The sequence below is a fragment of the Ambystoma mexicanum genome, chromosome 1p (assembly GCF_040938575.1).
Source record: "Ambystoma mexicanum isolate Mex_15411 chromosome 1p, UKY_AmexF1_1, whole genome shotgun sequence".
NCBI lineage: Eukaryota > Metazoa > Chordata > Amphibia > Caudata > Ambystomatidae > Ambystoma > Ambystoma mexicanum.
Genome location: NC_090921.1, coordinates 1,327,759,200 through 1,327,778,728, shown reverse-complemented (window position 1 = coordinate 1,327,778,728; position 19,529 = coordinate 1,327,759,200). Strand labels below are relative to the sequence as shown.

The following is a 19,529-nucleotide window of genomic DNA, read 5'->3' as shown; positions in this document are numbered from 1 at the left end:
GAAATGACAAACACAATAGGCTATCGCGAGACTGTTATATGAAAATCTCATAGAGCCAAACAAATTTCTTTCATGGTACGTAGATTTGCACACCAATATGCTTGGTTTTCATTGTGCGGCATTCATGATGTTTATTAACAGTGGGTTTCCCCCGAAATGTTATGTGGGTTGAAAGCACTGGAGATCCATGATTTAGAGTGGCTACAGGTGCTTAAGGGGGTTTTATGGCATTGTGTCCTGGGACTACCTCCATCTGCTTCTATTGAATACATACGCCTTGAACTGGGCCTTGTGTCATTAAAATCTCTGGCGCTTAAACGCAGAGGGGAACTCTTCCTGAAATCTAAAGCATCTCCTGTATGTCCACTACTAACACAGTTAGGTGCCAATTAGTGACTTGAGCATGCACCTGAAAAAGACAACGGGTTCATGAAGTTGGTAAAAGACCTGTTCCGCAAGCTTCACTGAAAACCAGATTTTAGGCGGTGTCCGAACGTTCAGAAATTGAAAGGTGCTTTTACACGCCGCTTGAAAAAATGGGACTGGACCAATCATTATGAACACTTGCAGACACTCCATTGTTATAGCCAAGTTGAGCAAGCTGTACACAAACATATGAAACCGCAAGGTTACTTGCTACGCTGTCCTGATCCTGAAGTTCGACGATTCAGATTGTTAATGCGCACGAATCAGCTCCCTGTAAGAGCCATTCGTGATGCACAATGGAAAATTCCGAAGGTAGGTAGTTTCTGTAGAGTGTGTGAGAGTCCAAAATGTATCGAAACGGTAAGACATCTACTTACGGAGTGCTCTAAATTGGGCCCTATTTACATGACCCGATTAGGCCATTTGACTCACGATTAGGAGTCGACAAAACCCTCTGAATTTTCGATTTACTGTTTATACACTGAAAGTGGGTCGACACATATTGGCCTGTACAGAGTATGGCGCCGAGTGAAGAAGTGCTTTGAGGGCTCTAATGGCTGATATACTATGTAAAGAATGTTGGGATCGATAGGGAAAACACAAGTCCTTATAGTGCTAAAGAGTATTTTTATTTATTGTTATTTACTTTTAGTATGAATGAATTAATGTGAAAATTGTAAATATGCCCTATTATAGGTTTTGGGTGATGTATTGAGATATGTATGTATTACTTCTTTCCTGGTGTATGTTTGATAAATTATGTATTCTCAATACATTGTTATGAATTCACATCCTCATAGTTTTGTAAAAGGACATTTTGAAATGAATACAAATAAATGAATTGAGAAAATCTTTCTACAAGTTGACAGCAAATTGTCATGGTGGGTTCCTCTCATGTAATGTGAACATATTGCCCTTAACCACACACAGGCGCAACAAAAGAATCTACAATCAATGTTCGCTAACCTGCAAAGTCATATGCGGCACATCTGATAATTGTGTTCTTTTAAAGGTAGATAAGACATGCATGAAATCCAGAAAAAGCTGATCTAATGTGAAAGAAAGCTTGGGAATAGATACAGGCTAAGCACTATTGAGGACAATTTTGCAAGCATGGATACATTATTTCAAAACTCAAATCTTAGGTATGAGGAACGATTTTTAAGAAGGCAAGGGAGGAGTGGAACGGCATACTAAAAAAACAAGTTTGGCAATGTGAAATCTGGAATTTTAAAGTTTGATGGGCATATTGATGAACAGGGAATGAATGCCATGCTTCTATGTTATATTAGTAAACATGGAATTCTCATCTCATCAGCAGACAATCATGAAAATCCACAATTTCTATGCCCGATTGCACTGCACCTGTGCAGGGCCAGGGACTTTCTTTGGTTTACTTAACTTCTGTTATGTTGCGTTACACAAGATTTGTAGAACACCTCTCTGCCATTTGTAAGACCGTGTGACAAGGATTACCATCTTATGTGGTTGTCCAAGTATTAGTCTGGATTTCAAGTTTGTGAACGGATCATGGCATGAGTCGGTAGTTCTTTGAGTAGGGGCTTGGAAGGGAGTGGAGATCAAGTGCATATGCCTATCACCTCCTACTTTGTAGTTGACTGGAGTCTGGCAAGGGTGGTGCAGTTCGTCTGGGATGCACCAGTATTCTCAATTTAATTAGTGTTATAAAGAAAAGTGTAGCATGCCACAATAGCTAGAGAGTTGTGTCCTTTGCTGTGGGAATTTTGGTAGGCATGATTTGTCACTTCTGGTATATCATTTATAAAGACCTCGAGTAAGGATGTGGATACAAACATCTCTTAGGATGCATACATTAAACATGATTTCTTGGAGCACCCAGTGTTCATGTTTTTTTCGCATTTGTAAGAATTATGGTTTATTTGGGTACCCCCTCAAACCCTCTTCACTAGTGTGAAAAGGGTATCCTTTCGCCAATGGGAGAGAGACACACATTATTTCCAACCCAAATTACATACAATATCTAGTAAGAAATAATGCCAGGAGACTTCACCTGACCACAACCATTCTACTCCACCTTTCTTATTTCATTGACTGAATATGCCCAAGTTGGTCATTTCAATTTTCTTTATAGCCAAGCCTCTAAGGTCCTTTCTGGCTAAAGAGGGAGTATAATAACTGATCGATCAAGAGCAAAACTTGCAACACTACATTTTCAGGAAGCGTGATGATAGGTGTAACGCCCACATCAAATCAAGCTTACCTTACGCTTCAAAAGGCCATTGAAATGGAATGACAAGCCTTGCTGAGGTGGAGCCTGTAAGTGTTCAGAAGAAGACGAATCAGGTGGATTTCATGTGGAAACTGCCATTTTTGATTTAGCAACAGTTAGTGGTGAGTGCTAAGTCAATGATTAAGCAAGGAAAGAATACAAATAAATGTTCAATAAAGCAGATCCACGAGCAATCAGTCTTTTGAAAAATGTTTATTTGCAAATGGAGCACGAGTTGAATAAGGCTTGAAGCAAATAAAGACAGTTTTATTTTGCCCACTTGAAGATCATGATTTGGGATACAGCAGAAGGCAGACAGGTATAGAGGAAGAGGAAAGAAAGTAAAGGTTTAAATGTTATGTTAATGGGCAATTGTATATCGCCTGTTACCATTGGTTTGGCCTCAACGCTCTGTAGGTTGAACGCCCTCAGGGACTGCAGTTCAGGTCAGTGGAGATAGAGCAGCAAATAGTGCATGTGTGCACTGTGCATGTGTGCAGATAGACCGAATTTCTGGTGGTGGATAGCCGCATTCTAATGCTAGAAGTAGTGTGCAGGGTGTGTGAGACAGGTAGTATGTGTGTAGCTATGCTGAATTGTCGTAGGTGTAGCTGCATTATAGTGGAGGTGGTGCTAGTATGTGAGATCATGTGTGCAGCTATGCCGAATTTATAATGGGGATAGCTGCATTCTAAAGGTTGTTGCGGTTTGCAAAGTGGTGTATAATTATGTGTGCAGCTAGGCCAAATTGATCATGGGGAAAGCTGCATTCTAGTGTTGTAGGTGCTGAGCGCAGAGTTGGGGTAGTGGGAGGTATGTGCGATTATCCGTAGTGATGGAAGAGGCCTTCCTCTCTCTGATTGCCTTCCTGTGCCTACCGAATTAACTATACTCCCCTTTACAGGTGTCTACGGCATCAGAAACCTCTTAAGTTTAGTATGAACTCGGCTCTATCTGCAATACATGGACGTACCTTCCCGGGCCTAGTACTTCGAGCAATGCTGCGTTAGGCCACCTTCCAACTACAGTACTAGGCTAGTAGCTTCCAGGTGCTGAGGAATGTTGAATAATCTAGCTCTGGGCATGGCTAGGGCTGCTGAGTGTAGTAACAATGCTAGGGTCATGCTAGTGCACTACAGGACCAGGGCGTTACAGATCTGTTGTCTACCATCCCTGTATCTACCTAACAGGTTATCGCTCATGGATTATAGGATTCTGGATAGGCAGATACGTCCATGTCAATGCACATTTTGAATACTTCCTGCAATACGTGACTGGATCTTCCAAGAACCCAGAGACTCAGGTGTTGAAACCATGCCATACTCTTTATTGCTGTGTGTGACTGAAAGTTTTGGGTGCTTTGGATGGCGGAGTATTCTAGGTGCAGTGCATGGCTAGAGGTTGCTAGGGGCAGTGCAACGCTGTCCCTTACAGGAGCCGTACTTGCCAGAACATCCCGATCTACATAGCGTAGTAAGTTTCCAAACTTCTAAGTGTGGTACAGAACCATGCAAGATTTAATTGCTACTAGGCCAAGAGTTCCGTATTCTGGGCATTCTTACCTGTCCGTTGTAGTGAGTTCTTGGTCTTTCCCTAGCCGTGGGTAGTTGACTTGGAGGCATGGTTTTGCAGATGGTCAAAATACAGGTGTGTCCTTTAGCACAATTTAGGGAAAGACCCAGGTCTTGAGAGCTTTTTGGAACACCATGTAATCTTGCGTGTTATGAATGAGGGGAGCCTAGAGTTCCAGATTGTTGGCGCCATGGTTGAGAAAGTGGACCTGCCGATCCTGGCTGATTTGGGGGGAGGAGGGCTACTAGTAGGAGGGCAGTGCTGGTCCTCAGGTTGCGGTTGGAAGGTAGGGTGTAATATTCTCTTTTAGGAATTTGCAGACGGTTTTGTGCATGGCTCTGTGAGTAATGCACAAGATTTTGAAAGTGGCTTGTCGCCCAATCGGGAGCCAGTGTAGTGTGCGGAGTGCCGGTGTAATGTAATCCTTTTGGCCAAGGGCAAGGAGGAGCCTAGCTGCAGAGTTCTGGACTTGTTGGAGTTTGTTTTTTGGAAGACAGGTGCACTCAGGTATAGGGACTTTGCATAGTTGAGTCTAGACAGGACAGTGGTGGAGAAAGGGGGAAAATAAGTGATTTGGTGTCTGTTCGTGAGGAACAATGCAATCCAGTTGAGCACAGGGTCTTGGATTCTGAGGGAATGTAGTCTGTCAAGGATGATGGTGTGGTTGACAGTGTCAAAGGCTGCTAAGAGGTCAAGAAGAATGAGTGTGGCACAGACTTCTGAGTCTTTAGTGACTTTGCAACATTAAATTGCCCATACACTCATCTTCTGGGTAACTATTAGCAAAGCCGGGAGGATAGCTCAGGGGCAATGCGTTTGTCTTGGAAGCATGACAACGCATAGCAACACAGGTTTGAATCCCGCTCTCGTGTTTAGAAACCTCTCCGCTATTAAGCGCGCTATAAAAGAATAATTATACAAAGTGCCCTCGCTAATTTTAGAATTAAAGAATAACAATAATAGGTAATTGCAAGCAAAGAAGGGAAGTGAACTGGTGAAACCTTGAACTCTATCCTTGAGAGAATTAAAATAAAGCCAGATATATACGTTGGTACAAAAATGTATTCAGGCATCTGATACACCTGCTTTAAAAGGGGCATCATCCTGTTAGCCACGCAGCTTTATGGAAGCCCGCATTCTGTTCTTCTGTTACATTTTTTTTTGTTTGTGGCGACTTTGTTTCATCAATTAACGTGGGTCCATAATAGACAAGCATTGCAGTATTCGACGAAGTTCTATCAAACCACAAAGTTCAGCCATCTCATGGAATACCAGGCACCACAGTTTTCATAGAACTCTTTTCTAGGTGCTTGTCCCAGTTCAGCAGAAAATAAAACACAGCTGTCCAATAGCCCTAACTTGGCAAACCGGCTCTCCGATTTACCAAAAAAATCTGATTGGAACTACCACTTTCTTTGCTTGATATCATTCATAATACCATGCTGGCTAAAAGAGGGCTGGAGATCTCAAACTGTCCCCAACCTGGGTATTCTTTGGTAACACTTTCTACCTACTTACCAACCATGATTGAAAACAACATACCTTTTTTCCAAGCCCAATTAGGCTACCCTTGGTTAGACCGCAGAATAAATTTACAACACTGGACAATGTTACTTGCAGTTGCTAAGCATTCAGTCAGCTACCACATAGAAAGTATCCATAATGTAAGGACATTGGACAATTGGCCTGTTAAGCATCAAAGTGCAAGCTCACTCTTTACCCCTTAAGAGGTAAACAGCACTTACCATATCAGCCAATTAATTTCTGAAGACAACACAAAGCTACTCCTTTTCTGCTCCAATTCTGAATTCCAAAAATCTGCTTCAGTTCCAACAGATGACAGACACACGTATCACTTTTACTCACCATAAAAAGTGGCAACGCATTTCTTTTAAACCCGTTTTATTTACGTCATCTTGTAATTTCGAATTACCTTGCCTTGCGAAACATGGCTTGGTCAGGAGTGTTCAGGTAGGCAGAAACGTACACTTCAGTTTCCTTTCCTCATTAATGCCTATCCTGTATTACTTTGGCTGACTTGAGGGGGGCGGTATGGTGCCTAGGAGGAAGCTGTTACTGTGTGAGAATAGGTTTAAAGCTGTAAATGCAGATACAAATGTTTGAGCAATTTACATAACATCCAGCTTTAGTTCAATAAGCAGGAATGTGATTTGCACCCTGGTCTTCCTAGGAGAGAGCCAATACAGACTCTGACCAGGAAGAGTCAGTTATGATCAGAATGCCGTTGATATGTATTAGGGATAGGCTGCTGAAAGAAGTAAAGAAAAGACATGGCTACACAAGACTCGAAAAGATAGGACTTGGTCCTTTATCAACAGTTATCCATTCATCTGAATGCCATTAATTAGTTCAAAAAATACAAATTTTAATAGAAATTGCAGAATTGTCTAAAATACATGATTAAACCCTCTAAAAAGATGTGTGTATTGTATTAACAAATTACAACAACACTAAAAAAGGACAACTAGAGAGCTATATTTAGACCTCGCAAAATGGCAGCCGAAACATAGACACGAACCACAACAGGCGAGAGCACCTATGAAGGAGGATCTTGCAGAAGGAGCTAATTGCAGCTCCTAGAAGACACCAGCTCACAGGGATACCATTTCACCCCTCAGCGGCACCATTAGGAATAACAAGAGACCAAGCAAGAGGTAAATCACTATACACGCAGCAACCCGCTCCGAGTATTGAGCAAATTAGAAGTAAGATAGAACACAGCATTTGATTTGCTAAATATTAGCTTTAGAACTGCTGTGAAAGGGTTTAACTGCAGCCCTTTTCGGTCTGTTTTCAGTAATGGAAAACAGGAATCCCTGTATTAACTAATGGACGTATTCCTTGTGATTTGGTTTCAGAAACCATCTGTAGAAGCCTCAATACAGAAGCTAGAAAATTATTAGCACATCCGCAAAACCCAGCGACAAGGAAAACCACGGAGAGAGCTCTTTGACTAAACCTAATGGTAAGCTGATAACACGCGACCTTTTCTAAGAGTCTATGCACAATGGAGATGCCACTAAGGTTTCGCCACAATATTTAGAAATCTATATAAATTAGTACCTATCACTATTGAAAGAATACCACAACTCTTTAAACTATATGACCCCTCAAAGGAACTACGACCACCAGAATACATTGCGTTTTCTAACCTGAAGGCTGTAGTAAACTTTCTTGCAAATAAAACATTTATCTGTTTGCAGATTCTGTAGGAAGATTCTTCCTCATAAGAAAATAACGCCCAACTTATGTGGACATTTTTTCGCCTGCTAATCAAGAAAGCCCGCACACTAAGAAGACCAGATAACCAAAAGGACCCTGTAGTCTTCTTTGACACTTCTAAATGTGTCCGAAGAAACATAAATTGATTCTTTTTTACCGTTTCTTTATCAACAGTTACTATCATCTTTAAGAGAAGGCCAGAGGATTCTTAACTTGGCCGAAGCCCATTTTCAACCCCTCATATTGACCACTCCTGAAGAAAGTCCCAAGACCCACATAATGGACTGAAACATGTCGAGAATCCTTTGTCAGTCTAATTAATTAAATTGTCTGAGTGAATTGAAAATTCCAGTGAAGGGATGTTCTAATTCTAATAATTGAATAGAATTAGAATAGAAAAGATAACAATGAATTATAATCGTAACTCTGATTTAGAACTACATAACAGAGATTTAATTAGAGATTAGTAACGTCAGTATCTCTAAGATTTTTTAGAATTGATTGTTCATGATGTTTGTCTTTGTTAATATGATACACATGTATCTTTTTAGAGGGTTTAATCATGTATTTTAGACAATTTTGCAATTTCTATTAAAATTTGTGTTTTTTGAACTAATTGATGGCATTCAGATGAATGGATAACTGTTGATAATCTTTTCGAGTCTTGTGTAGTCTTAAGTCCCAAAAACAAGATAGGACTCCACATTCGTGGAATTTGGGCTCTCTCCATTGTATTCCGTAAGACACATCATTTAGCCAAGCCCAATAGGGTTGTCCAGCAGACAGCTTTAAGGAGCAAACTAAAAAACCTTGTCAGACCAGGATCCCAGGAAGGCAGGTGCAGAAGGAACTGATTTTATGCCTGCGGAGGTGTCAACTGCGCATACATACGAGATATTCTTATCGTGCTACCACCAACAGGCAGCTTTGTCTCATAGGCGAGATGTAGGAGTGGCCACTGGCAGCCTCCTAGAGATGGGGTATAATTCAAAGTCATTTTCTTAGCAATGTTTTTGTTCTTCTCGGCTTCACAAGAGTAGATCCTAAGATGGGTCATCATCTACTTCTATAACCCCTCCCATTGTCAACAGCTTTGGCCTGGGGTCTGACCCATGTGTCAGGAGGTGTTTACTCAGTAAGAACATGCGGCTGAAGGTCTTGCTGCATAGTTCGCACTTCAACATCTTGGCTCGGATGTGTTCCTGCTGGTGTTTAGTTAGGTCGCTTGACTCACTGAATGCCTTTTCACAGATGGGGCACTGGAATCTAAATTCTGTGTGGGTCCGCTTGTGCTTCTCAAGACGCGAGAGCTGACGGAAGGTCTTATTACAGAGGTGGCATGTAAACTGCTTGTGGGTAGCGTGGGTAAGGTAGTGGCGGCGAAGCCCAGCCAGAGAGGTAAAGATTTTAGCGCAGAAGTCGCACTTCCTGGCCTTTTGGTGAGCTTTGGAGAGCAGCTTGCAGCAATGGGTCTGTACTTCACGTTGCGTCTTGAGCTCCAAACCGCACATCAAACACCTCACCATCAGTGCAAGCTTGACGTGCTTAGAAGAAGATGTTGAATTTGATTGAGGAGACCATGACAGAGATGGAAGTCTAAGGCGAGTGCAACCCGGGGCCAGATGCTTCTTGCGATGTCCGTTAGCGTTATGGAGGTGAGTGAAGCTCTTCATGCAGATGGGACAGTGGTACGGCTTCTCACCTTTGTGCACGTGTTGGTGCTTCAGCAAGTCACTGGTGTCTCGGAAGCCCTTTGGACAAATGGAGCACTTGTATGGACGCTCCCCTGTGTGTACCATGTAGTGGCGCTCTAGGTGGGTGGCCTGCCGGAAGCGCTGGTCACAGATCGTGCAGGTGAAAGGCTTAAGCCCGCTGTGGATGATAGCGTGCTTGTGGAGGTTAGAGGAGTTGTTAAAACACTTCTTGCACACTGCACACTCATACAGTTTCTGTCCTGTTGGGCCAATCTTGTAGTGTTTTGGACGGTGAACTTCCAGCACGCTCTTTTTGTAAAAGGAGAGGTTGCAGATCGAGCATTTGAACTTTCCAGGAACAGAGTAATCCTCACTAGCACTGCTGGAGATTTCCTCATCTCCTTTAGTCTCCTCAAGGGCAGCTGCTTCCTCTACCTCCTTATGCGTTTCTTCGTGTCTCTTCAGGTAAGAAACCCGTGAGAAGCCACGTGGACACAATTCACACTTGTAGGGCCTCTCCCCTGTGTGTTTCCGATAATGTACTTTCAGCTCGGTGGAGTCCCGAAAGCCCTTTGGGCAGAAGGCACACTGGAAGGGGCGCACACCTGTGTGCACCAACCTGTGCCGGTCTAGCTGTGACTTCTGCCGGAATGTTTTGCTGCAGATCTCACAAGAGTAAGGGCGCTGGCCAGTGTGAATGTTTTTGTGCCGACGAAGGTTTGAAGGGTCGGAGAAGCTGCGGCTGCAGATTTCACACTCAAAATACCTGCGCCCATCCAGCAACATATCAGGCTGCTTGGCGGGCACCCCCCTTTTGCGCATGTCCTCCACTGTGTAGGGTATATCACCCAGAACTAACTGGACACCATTATACAGTTTGTTGTGGTGTGCATCCTCTCTGTTGGTTCCTTCACTCAGGAGATCAAGACACATTTCTCCTGGGTCTGCCACTGCATCCTCACTGATGTCTTCCATAATACCTTCACACTGTATAAAAGACAGAATGGGACATATATCAGGCAATCCAAGATTACATCACCAAGTCATGTTCAAAATCCATTCAAATTTCGATTATAACCTTAGTAGTCTCATAGCAGCAGTGTTATTTAGAACAGGGCTCTGCAACCTATGGCTCTTCAGCGGGTCTACAATTCCCACGATTCCTCACCATTGACTATGCTGGCTAGGGCTGATGAAAGATGTAGAACAAAGCATTTGGCGAGCCAAAGGTTGCAGACCCTTGATCTATAGTAATGGAAAACAAATATTCTACCTGAATTATTCATGTATTTTCATGTGACTTGGTGACTTCATGAGTTTCTTCAATCTGTAAAAACATGCACATTTCGTTAAATAAGTTAAGTGGCCTGTGGAGCAAACTATCTTGGCTGATCAACTGAGCCAAAGTTTCAAATGCACAAAAAACAATGATTTATTGGACTTCTTCCGGTCTGTTGGATACTGCTGTTACGCCTCGGCATGCCCGGAGGACGATTATTGCCCTCCATAAGGGTATGCGTCACATTGAAAACCCATTCTACGCCCACTGGCAACTGCCCTGGAAAATAGTGGCTTTGGCTCACTCCGCAGCACTCTGCGGCAAATTGGACTACGATTCCCAGCCTTCCGCCTCCCGCTGTCAGCGGTAAGGCGATGATGCGTGAACCTCGGTTTCGTCCAGTTCCGCCTTCTCCTTCCTGATTTAAACCTCAGAACCGGGCCAAACGCTGCTTCTGATTAAAGTTGCATCCCGGTGTTTAGAAGTTCCGTCTTCGATCCCACTTTACTTACCTGTGTACTAGACCTGTTTCCTCCTTCACGGACTGCTTTTGCCTGCCGCTTTTGGAAAACCACTTACCCGTGTACCAGACCTGCTTCCTCCTTCACAGACTGCTTTTGCCTGCCGCTTTTGGAAAACCACTTACCCGTGTACCAGACCTGTTTCCTCCTTCACGGACTGCTTTTGCCTGCCGCTTTTGGAAAACCACTTACCCGTGTACCAGACCTGTTTCCTCCTTCACGGACTGCTTATGCCTGCCGCTTTTGGAAACTTGTGATCACGGTATAGGTAAGACTCTTCTTTTTCACCACTTGTTAACAAGCATCTCCTGTACTCATTGTACCTTGCCGCTGAACTGCATCACCTGCAATACTCCAACTCAATTGTGTCTCCTATTGTTGCTGTTACCATCCTCTCCACAATCAGACTTCCATTGGACATTCTTCAGTAGTGCACAGGGACGCCTTGCAGATAGTGCACCTACCCGACTCTAGCGCGGCCCTCGTTCCGCCCGGGTTCAGTTCCCTAACTAACCTACCCGTTTGTTATTTTGCACCTCCGTTTTATGAACTCTTTGGGACAACACAGACTCAACAGCACATCAGTGGTAAGGGTTTTCTATTTATATGATTCCATATTCCTTAGCTAATCGACCACTATAGTTAGTATAGGTTACATTCTCCCCTCTTCCTTGTAGGTGGTTCCGGTTGCCTTGAAACAAGGGGAGGGCATAGTTCAGGTACTACTAGAAAGAGGTATCGAGGGAAAGGGATCTATCTTAAATTTCCAATTGCTCACCTCTTGTTTTTCCTTTAAAGCTGGGTTCTTGGCGGCGTGTCCTCCCCGCCCTTTTGAGCGATCAGTCCCTCTGCCTGGTCCTACCCAGCAGAGGGTCATATCGTTAAAAAGGTCTTGTGCCCTCACAGAGAGGAGGCTAGGTTGGAGGCCCCGACCTAGCTCTTCAATCAATAGTTCAATCCTTTGTCTTCCGGCCACCGATTTGGTTTACTTCCCGTCCGGTGAGTGACAACTGCAGCATTTTAGACCTTGAGGACAATTACTGGCCACCATTCATGAGGTAATGTTCACAATCGAAAGGGCAGGCAGAAGGTCTCTGGTGTTTAGTAAGGACAAGAATTGATTCTCTTTTTAAAAGAGGAGGGCAGTGATACATCTAGAACTCCCATGCATGGCACAGTCCCTGGTCCTCTAAAGCCCTTAAGTGCCAAGGACGAGTATGTTTGTCCTTTTTGCATAGACTTGCATAATAGCCTGGCACTTAAGCCCTGACCTGTTAAATATAACTTTGGTGCAATTGCCTGCCAGATGTACTGTTTACACTTTTGGAGGACCCTGTACATACAAGCCTGTACTTTTGGAGGGCAAAAACAGCCAGCCCTCTACATATTCTAGGCATACCACTGGAACGTAGATGTACTGATAGCTTATACCAGGAGGGAAATGTCCCTGTCTGAAACCAGGCGAGGAACTAAGTCATTTTACATTTTGTGCAATTGGTAAAAGGGATGCCAATATACAAACCCATGGACAACTGAGGCACAGACTTTTATAGTAGGACTGGAGATTAAGAGTACTGTAGCACTTTTGGTGACCTGAAATTGATTAAAGGAAGAGACCAGCAATCGGGGTTCAAAAATAAAAGTTCCAAGCTACTAGCCATCCATAGAAAAGTACTTGCCACCTCAATACTATAAATACACACAGCTGCTAAATTATGATTTTGGGGTTGAATAAAGAGTCCTCCTGACCCCCTCAAGAAAAGAAAACAGGGAGGAGTAGATTTTTCAGCATTGCTCGCTCTAAATTGACTTGTTCAAAATAAGCTGTAAAATTACAGAAAAGCAAGGTGGGTGCGGTACTAGACTATGGTCTTACCTCAAGTCTTTTCCTATTAGTGAGTGAGGAGGCATGAACAATTACTTCACAAAACAGATTATAAATTAACGTTTTAAATAAGGCATTGGGTGGAGACATTAGCTGCGTTCTGGACAGGTTTTTGGGCCAGTTGATTTGATCCGCACAAGCAGCTCAGAACCACAGACAAGTGCTCGAAAAGGATTTTGGTTTGTGGAGCTTTTGTAGGGCACTAAACCAACAGAAAGAGGTTTCAATTTCTTTCCATCAGTTCAACGAACACATTTAAATATGGATTTCTTTGGATATCACCTTTTCAGACCGAAATGTTCTTCCTGCCCTTATGGTGCGAGTCCAGGAGCATTTTTATTTGAGTTGACGTGTTTTATCCAGCATGTCCCTCTTGTGAGAGCACAACTGAGTCCTGACCAGGGAGGTAAATATAGACTGTGCCCATGGGAGACCCTAGGTTCAAGGCCCTCTATTTCCTGTGTGAGCCTCCTTGCACAACTGGCTCCGTGGCTTCCAAAAATTGGAGCAGTCTTTGTTAGATTCTAGTGTGTTAGAGTGTCTGTACCCCAGACAGTGCCACTACTGGGAACCCCTGCTAAAATCCAGTACTCAACCCAAAAGGGATGACATTGCTACAAGGGAGTGAGGAGGAAATGGATCATGCCATCGTGAGTAATGGCCACTGCATGCTTCCGAAAGCAAGGGCTGTTTGTTTTGCCAGAACCATTTATGACCTGCCCATGAATGGTGTTTAGAACAAAGCCTACATCCATGCATGAGAAAGGTCTGTGAGGAAGCCTGCAAATGTTGGATGGTGCAGCCACCTGTGATTGCATGGCTGTGAAAGGTTTGAATACATGCAATCGTGTGACTGTTCTGGGCAGAGTTACTCCCTCAGTCCCAGATCTCTGAAATAACTGGAGGGTCTGCAGCCTTAATTCCTTACTTTGATAAACACGGGACAAGTACTGAAGCGCAAAAGACAACAACTGTAGAGACATTGTTCTGCTAGTTACTGAACGGTTCTATGTATGGACGGTGGAATTCGGAAGGTGGAATTCAACAGACCAGATAGGGAGAGACTAATGCACGATTCAATTTTCCTTGGACCAGTAGAACCAGATGAGATGTTAAGTCTTGTTAGACCTCTCAGGGACGTTTGACAAAGTCGGTCATCACTTCCTACATTATAGAGTGGCACAGATTGGTGTCCAAAAAGCAGACCGTGGATAGATACTATTATTCTTAACTGACAGGGAACAGTCTCTCGATTCCTCCCTCCAGGTGGTCTTTTAAGAAGAGCATATGTGGAGTAAACACACACAATCCTGTCATTTTCTAGCAACGGATGTAGCGGACAGGTGTACATTTTGAGCTTTATTATAACATGTATGGCAATGAAATCAATACTTCTGTATTCAGCCTTTCTTGTTTTCCTACTCGAAACAGCCTGCAGAGAGCATCCACACTGTTGTTGTTCATGTCGTGGGTGTGCTTTACCCTCTGCAAGAGGTTCTCCTGTACAGCAAAGGACTAACATTCTTTGGTTTCCCAAGAAAAGATATGGCATCACACCTATTGCCATCTACAACACCATAACCCACCTCACCTTTTCTGTAGAATTTCATGGAAAAGGCAGTGACAAACCCCACGATCAACCTATTACTAGAATCACCGACTTGCTGATCAATCCAGTTTTCACCCCTGATGATGTAGATAAACAGAAACTATAAAATGTGAATGATGGTTTGATGATCACATTTAAGGGTCTACTAGACTTTTCACACTGTCCACAGTTAGCTGACATAGCTGCTCTACCTACGCACCTAAGAATGACAGCTACTGTAAGGACCAGGAGGATAGCTCAAGGGCAATGAGCTTGTCTTAGAAACAAGACTGCTCGATAACTGGCCCCACGCATTTTAAGCATTTGGTTTACCTCTGCCATCTCAGTCAACAGTATGTGCAGTTGGATTTATCAAGAGCCCCGCCCACACACACTGCCAATTACGGAGGCCTCGGGGTGCCATTTTGTCTCCAATAATTTTCAGATTATGCATGAGGTTTTTGAGGGTTTAATGATGCAAGCAACTTCTCACCCTACTACATTATGCCAACACAGTTCTTCCTCACACTATTGTTATTTTGAGACATACACCCTCTCAGAACGTTCTGGGATGTTCATAATGTATATCACATTTGTACAAGGCGCTTAACAAAACAAATACCCCTAGTGAAATACACAATATTTAAAATATCACTGCTAATGCCTTCCAATCAACTATACAACCTTTATTACCACCATTAGGTGGTAAATTGTCACTGGAAGAATTTGCTGTTGCCTTCAGAAATGCTATGAATAACGCGTTTGATATTCTTGCTCCCTCTTGCCTGGTTAAAAACAAAAAACACAAAGGATAGAAACACCGTTTTTCTCCTGAGCTAATTTCTGCTAGGAAAAATAAAAGAAAGTGTGAATGCCATTTGCGTAATCACCCCTCTCCTATTACCCTGGCATGTTACAAAGCAGCAGTTGAGAAATATAAGGACTCTACATTAGAAGCTAAACAATTATTTCTTAATGAAATAATTGAGAATGCTTCCATTAAGTCCAAAGAACTTTTCTCAGTTCTACAGGAGCTTAAAAGCCCTGTCATAGAATCTAGATTAAATATTAACAACGACTGGTGTCAGGATATACTTGATAGTTTTTGTAAGAAAACGCAGCTTCATCAAGCACATATCAAGGAAAAAAATTGTATCACAATCCTTAGTTGATGATACAGTGATCCCAACTATGAGGGGACCTGCTCAAGAGGTAGAACCCTTCTCCTTCACTAAAATGTCAGAACAGGAGAGCATGGCGATTATAGAAGGGCTCAAACCAACATTGTGCAAGGGAGACATATTTCCCTCTGCACTCTTCAAAGAATTTGCTAATATTGTTACGCCATGGGTTACAGAACTTGTTAACCGCTCCTTTGAAAAGACAGTTGTTCCTACTGCTATTAAGGAGGCTTGGATCACTCCACTTTTGAAGAAGGATAACTTAGATCCCACGGCCCCAGAAAATTATCGACCTATTACTAACGTTCCGTTTATACTTAAGATTCTGCACAAAATTGCTTACATTCAGTTTCAAAAATTCGTTGAAACTAATAAGATTCTGGCTAATGAGCAGTCTGGATTCAGAATTAATCATGGAACAGAAACAGCTCTCCTGGATCTGAAGGCCAGTATTATAGTAATCGTAGAGGAAGGCAGTCCTGCTCTTCTGCTTTTGTTGGATCTATCCTCTGCATTTGATTTAGTTGACCATAATCTCTTGGCAGAGAGACTTCTGAATATAGGCCAATGCTCTCCAGAAGCAGTACTGTGGCTAAAGTCATTTCTTGGTCCTAAAAGCCATGTGTAGTCAAGGGTTCCTCGCAATCCCAGAACGTTTCTGTTGATTGTGGTGTCCTTCAGGCATCATGCCTATCACCATTACTGTTTAACATAAAATATTAAATGCCTATGTGACATGCTAAAATCCATGGGCATATTATTTGCAAACTATGCCGATGACACCAAGATAGTTATTAAACTATCTGGGGTCTATAAAGATGATCTTGCAACTATCAATAGAATCTATGAGGCCATCCAGAAATGGATAGCTTAAATTCTCTTGCTCTTAATGATAAGAAAACTGAGCTATTGATTATTAGCACGTCTCATAGGCTGAAAAATCTAGATGACTCTTATAAGACCTTTGAGATAGATGGCACACCGGTTGTGGAAGTAAGTAAAGGGTTGGTTGTGCTTATTGGAACTGAGAAGTGTCACAGAAGCATGTCAACTTTTTTCTGACATTAGATAGGCAAAGATTTCTCATATAAAGCAGCAGCACATTGATGGCTAAACTTTGCGAGTTAGATTAAAGATGGAGTATATTGTATAAATAAAGAATTAGAAAAATAAATAGGAATCATCACACTTTTATGTAACTGTTACTGTTTTTATCATGTTTTTAGAACCTGTGAAACAACTCTGGGGTACAAGACAGTATTAGTACCGAAACAAAGAAATCAGTTCGTCCTGAAGAAGGCCTGAAATAGTAATGTGTGTAGTGATACTAGAGATAGTGTCTACTAGAATTTGTAATGGCCGAAACATGTCGACAATCTGAAAAGATCTCTATTTTGCTAAGAGTCTTTGAGAATTGAGTTATTGTCATGCCCACACGTTTGCTGACCCTTCCATATGTCCCTTCCCAACCATGTCCCAGACCGGGTACTAGTTCTCGCGTACAACCAACACCCATTCCCTCTTATAAGATTAGGTCTCCTGCTGGTGGGAGGAGTTGAGGAAGCCATTGGAGAATACGTCAGGTGAGGGGCCATCGCTTAGATCACAAATGGCGTCTCCCCTGGCGTATGTCCACACTACAGAATCGGGCCGCCTCTGGCAGACAACTGCTACGGGCACCAAACCTGCATGACACCCAGAACGTCACCGGGCCACGGGATATGGCTCCCGCCACCCATACCTCAAAACAACAGACGGGCTCATCTGTTCATCACAGCACAGCATCACCAGTCACTGTGACAACGGCCACGCCCCTTCTGACCACAGCGTCTCAATTGGAAATTGGATCAGCAACACTCAAGCCTCTACCAGCCAACGTGATGATCACGTGACGCGTCCCCAGAAACCATGTGATATGTCTCCCAGTATATAATGAGCTCCAGGTTGCTACACAGCGCTTCTCAGCTGTTCGCTTACGCTGTTTGGGAGCTCACTCTTTGTTCTTGTTGCCTTGATCTACTGTTTTGACTTCGGATTTCGTATTAAGGACTCCTTTGCTATTCCCTTTTGATACTTTGCTTGGACTTTGGGTTTCTTGGAAATACTGACCACGGTCTGCCTCTTGGGTAAGCTTCAGTTACCTCCTTTGGCAAAGTTATACCCGGATCTGCTTTTGACATCCTTTTGCTCCAGCTTCTAATTTCTAGGAACATCCTACTCAGGTGTTCCAGTGTGGAAATTCCTCTCTCCTCCTCTGGCTTCCCTGATCTCAGCCCACTGATGGAACATGTACTACCCCACCATCCTGGCTTTTCCATCTAGTGGTTCCTGGTAGGTGACACTTCTGCTTCTTGAGATTCTGCATTGTTTTGCCCTGTGTGATCTTGACCTTACCTACCTTTTTTTCCCCTTGCAGCAGTCATCTGGACCAAGTGGGTATCCTGTTTCGCCACCTGTGGCCCTAATCCTCGAACAGCAAGTGACTATTTTCTTGCTGTTGATTGCTTAGGGACGGAGGTATTCTTGGTCCTCGCGACTATCAAGTCTTGAAAGTTATACTGACCCTTGTATGAACTATATATATTTTTAACTGACACATAGAATTTTTGTGTCCTGATTTTGTTTTTGATTTTGTGTGGTTTAATGAATTATTAATAAATCAAAATCTTTTTATAGTTAATTGATTTGTATGTTTGGATCCTGTAGATGGTTTCTCAATGTGTGATATACTGTTGATTTAACATGTTGCCGCTGTAAAAGCACCACCAACCCTACCTTTGACTGTGAGAGAGAGGGGTAATCTTTTCTCACCTTCATAGTACACCTATACCTTCCTCCCTTTTGAGAAATAGATCCCCCTTAAAAAAAAGAAATTGGAAGTTTACCTTATGATAGGTATTATTTCTCATTACAGAAGCTTAAATCAAAATCATTTGTTTAGAGGATGACACGTCAAAAGCACACTGTCTGACCTAACTACAAGCCATTCATACCTTATCTCTAACCTTATCTCTAACTGGCTTTCCTCACCAAAGCAACCACGTCCATCCAGGGAGCAAGACCTCTTAACAAATAGACAGCTAAACCATTCTTACACCTATACTGTTTCCAGGCAATCAGGGTTTTCTAAGTTGTAGAACTGCAGAGAGGCCCCCCACATGTTGCCTTAAAGTGATCCATATGTTCCTTTGCCTGCATTGACACTTGTTCCAGAATAGCTAGCGTGGGCATCAGCTCCATCAAATCTTTGATTTTCAGTTTCCTCTTCTTCTTTCAGTGCAGCAGGGCTAGCTTCTTCCACAGAAGGATGGGCCGTGCGACCCATTTCCTGGCAAACTTCACAACGTCCTTGTGTTTGGACATATCATTGAACAGTGTCAGTAGCTTTGCATGTCTCAGTGCATGACCATCTATCATCTGAGCCCTCATGGCCTTCTTGCATCTCCAGCACACGCCCTCCTCGGCCATGCCCAACTTCCTTTCTTTTTGGACCAGTAGATACGCTAGCACATCTTTTGTTGCATTAGGGAGTATCAACATGTCCACACTAGCCTTATGTCACAGATGCCCTCAAAAACATAACAACTACCAAAGACAGTTCATGAGATTTTAAGTTTCTGGAAAGGGGATCTAAGGGCCGTCTCTCTCTTATCTAGAGAAAGCAAGACCCTCACTAACCCAGGCATCCCTACTCACCAGGTTACTATCTACCGATTGTTTAGCCCCACTGTCCAGTTTTTACCTTCCTGTTCATGGGGGGCCTAAAAGCAACCACCTTATCTATCTAACCTCAATCTGGGACTCCCTAGGTGTGACCTACTGTATCTGCATTTTAGTTCCAAGGGGTTGTGCCTTACAGACACTCATGCTGGACTCTATATTCTTCCTT

At 43.0% G+C, this 19,529-nt stretch overlaps 1 protein-coding gene across 1 annotated transcript in view; it reads right to left on the bottom strand.

Annotated features, from left to right (window-relative positions):
- Positions 1–2,875: 2,875 nt before the first annotated feature.
- The window catches only part of LOC138453678 (zinc finger protein 595-like), an 87,043-nt gene continuing 70,389 nt past the window's right edge, over positions 2,876–19,529 (bottom strand). The window contains exon 2 of the mRNA XM_069606736.1: positions 2,876–10,173. Coding sequence (XP_069462837.1) covers positions 8,536–10,161 — 1,626 coding nt within the window. The 5' untranslated portion in view covers positions 10,162–10,173 and the 3' untranslated portion in view covers positions 2,876–8,535. The remainder of the gene's footprint in view (positions 10,174–19,529) is intronic.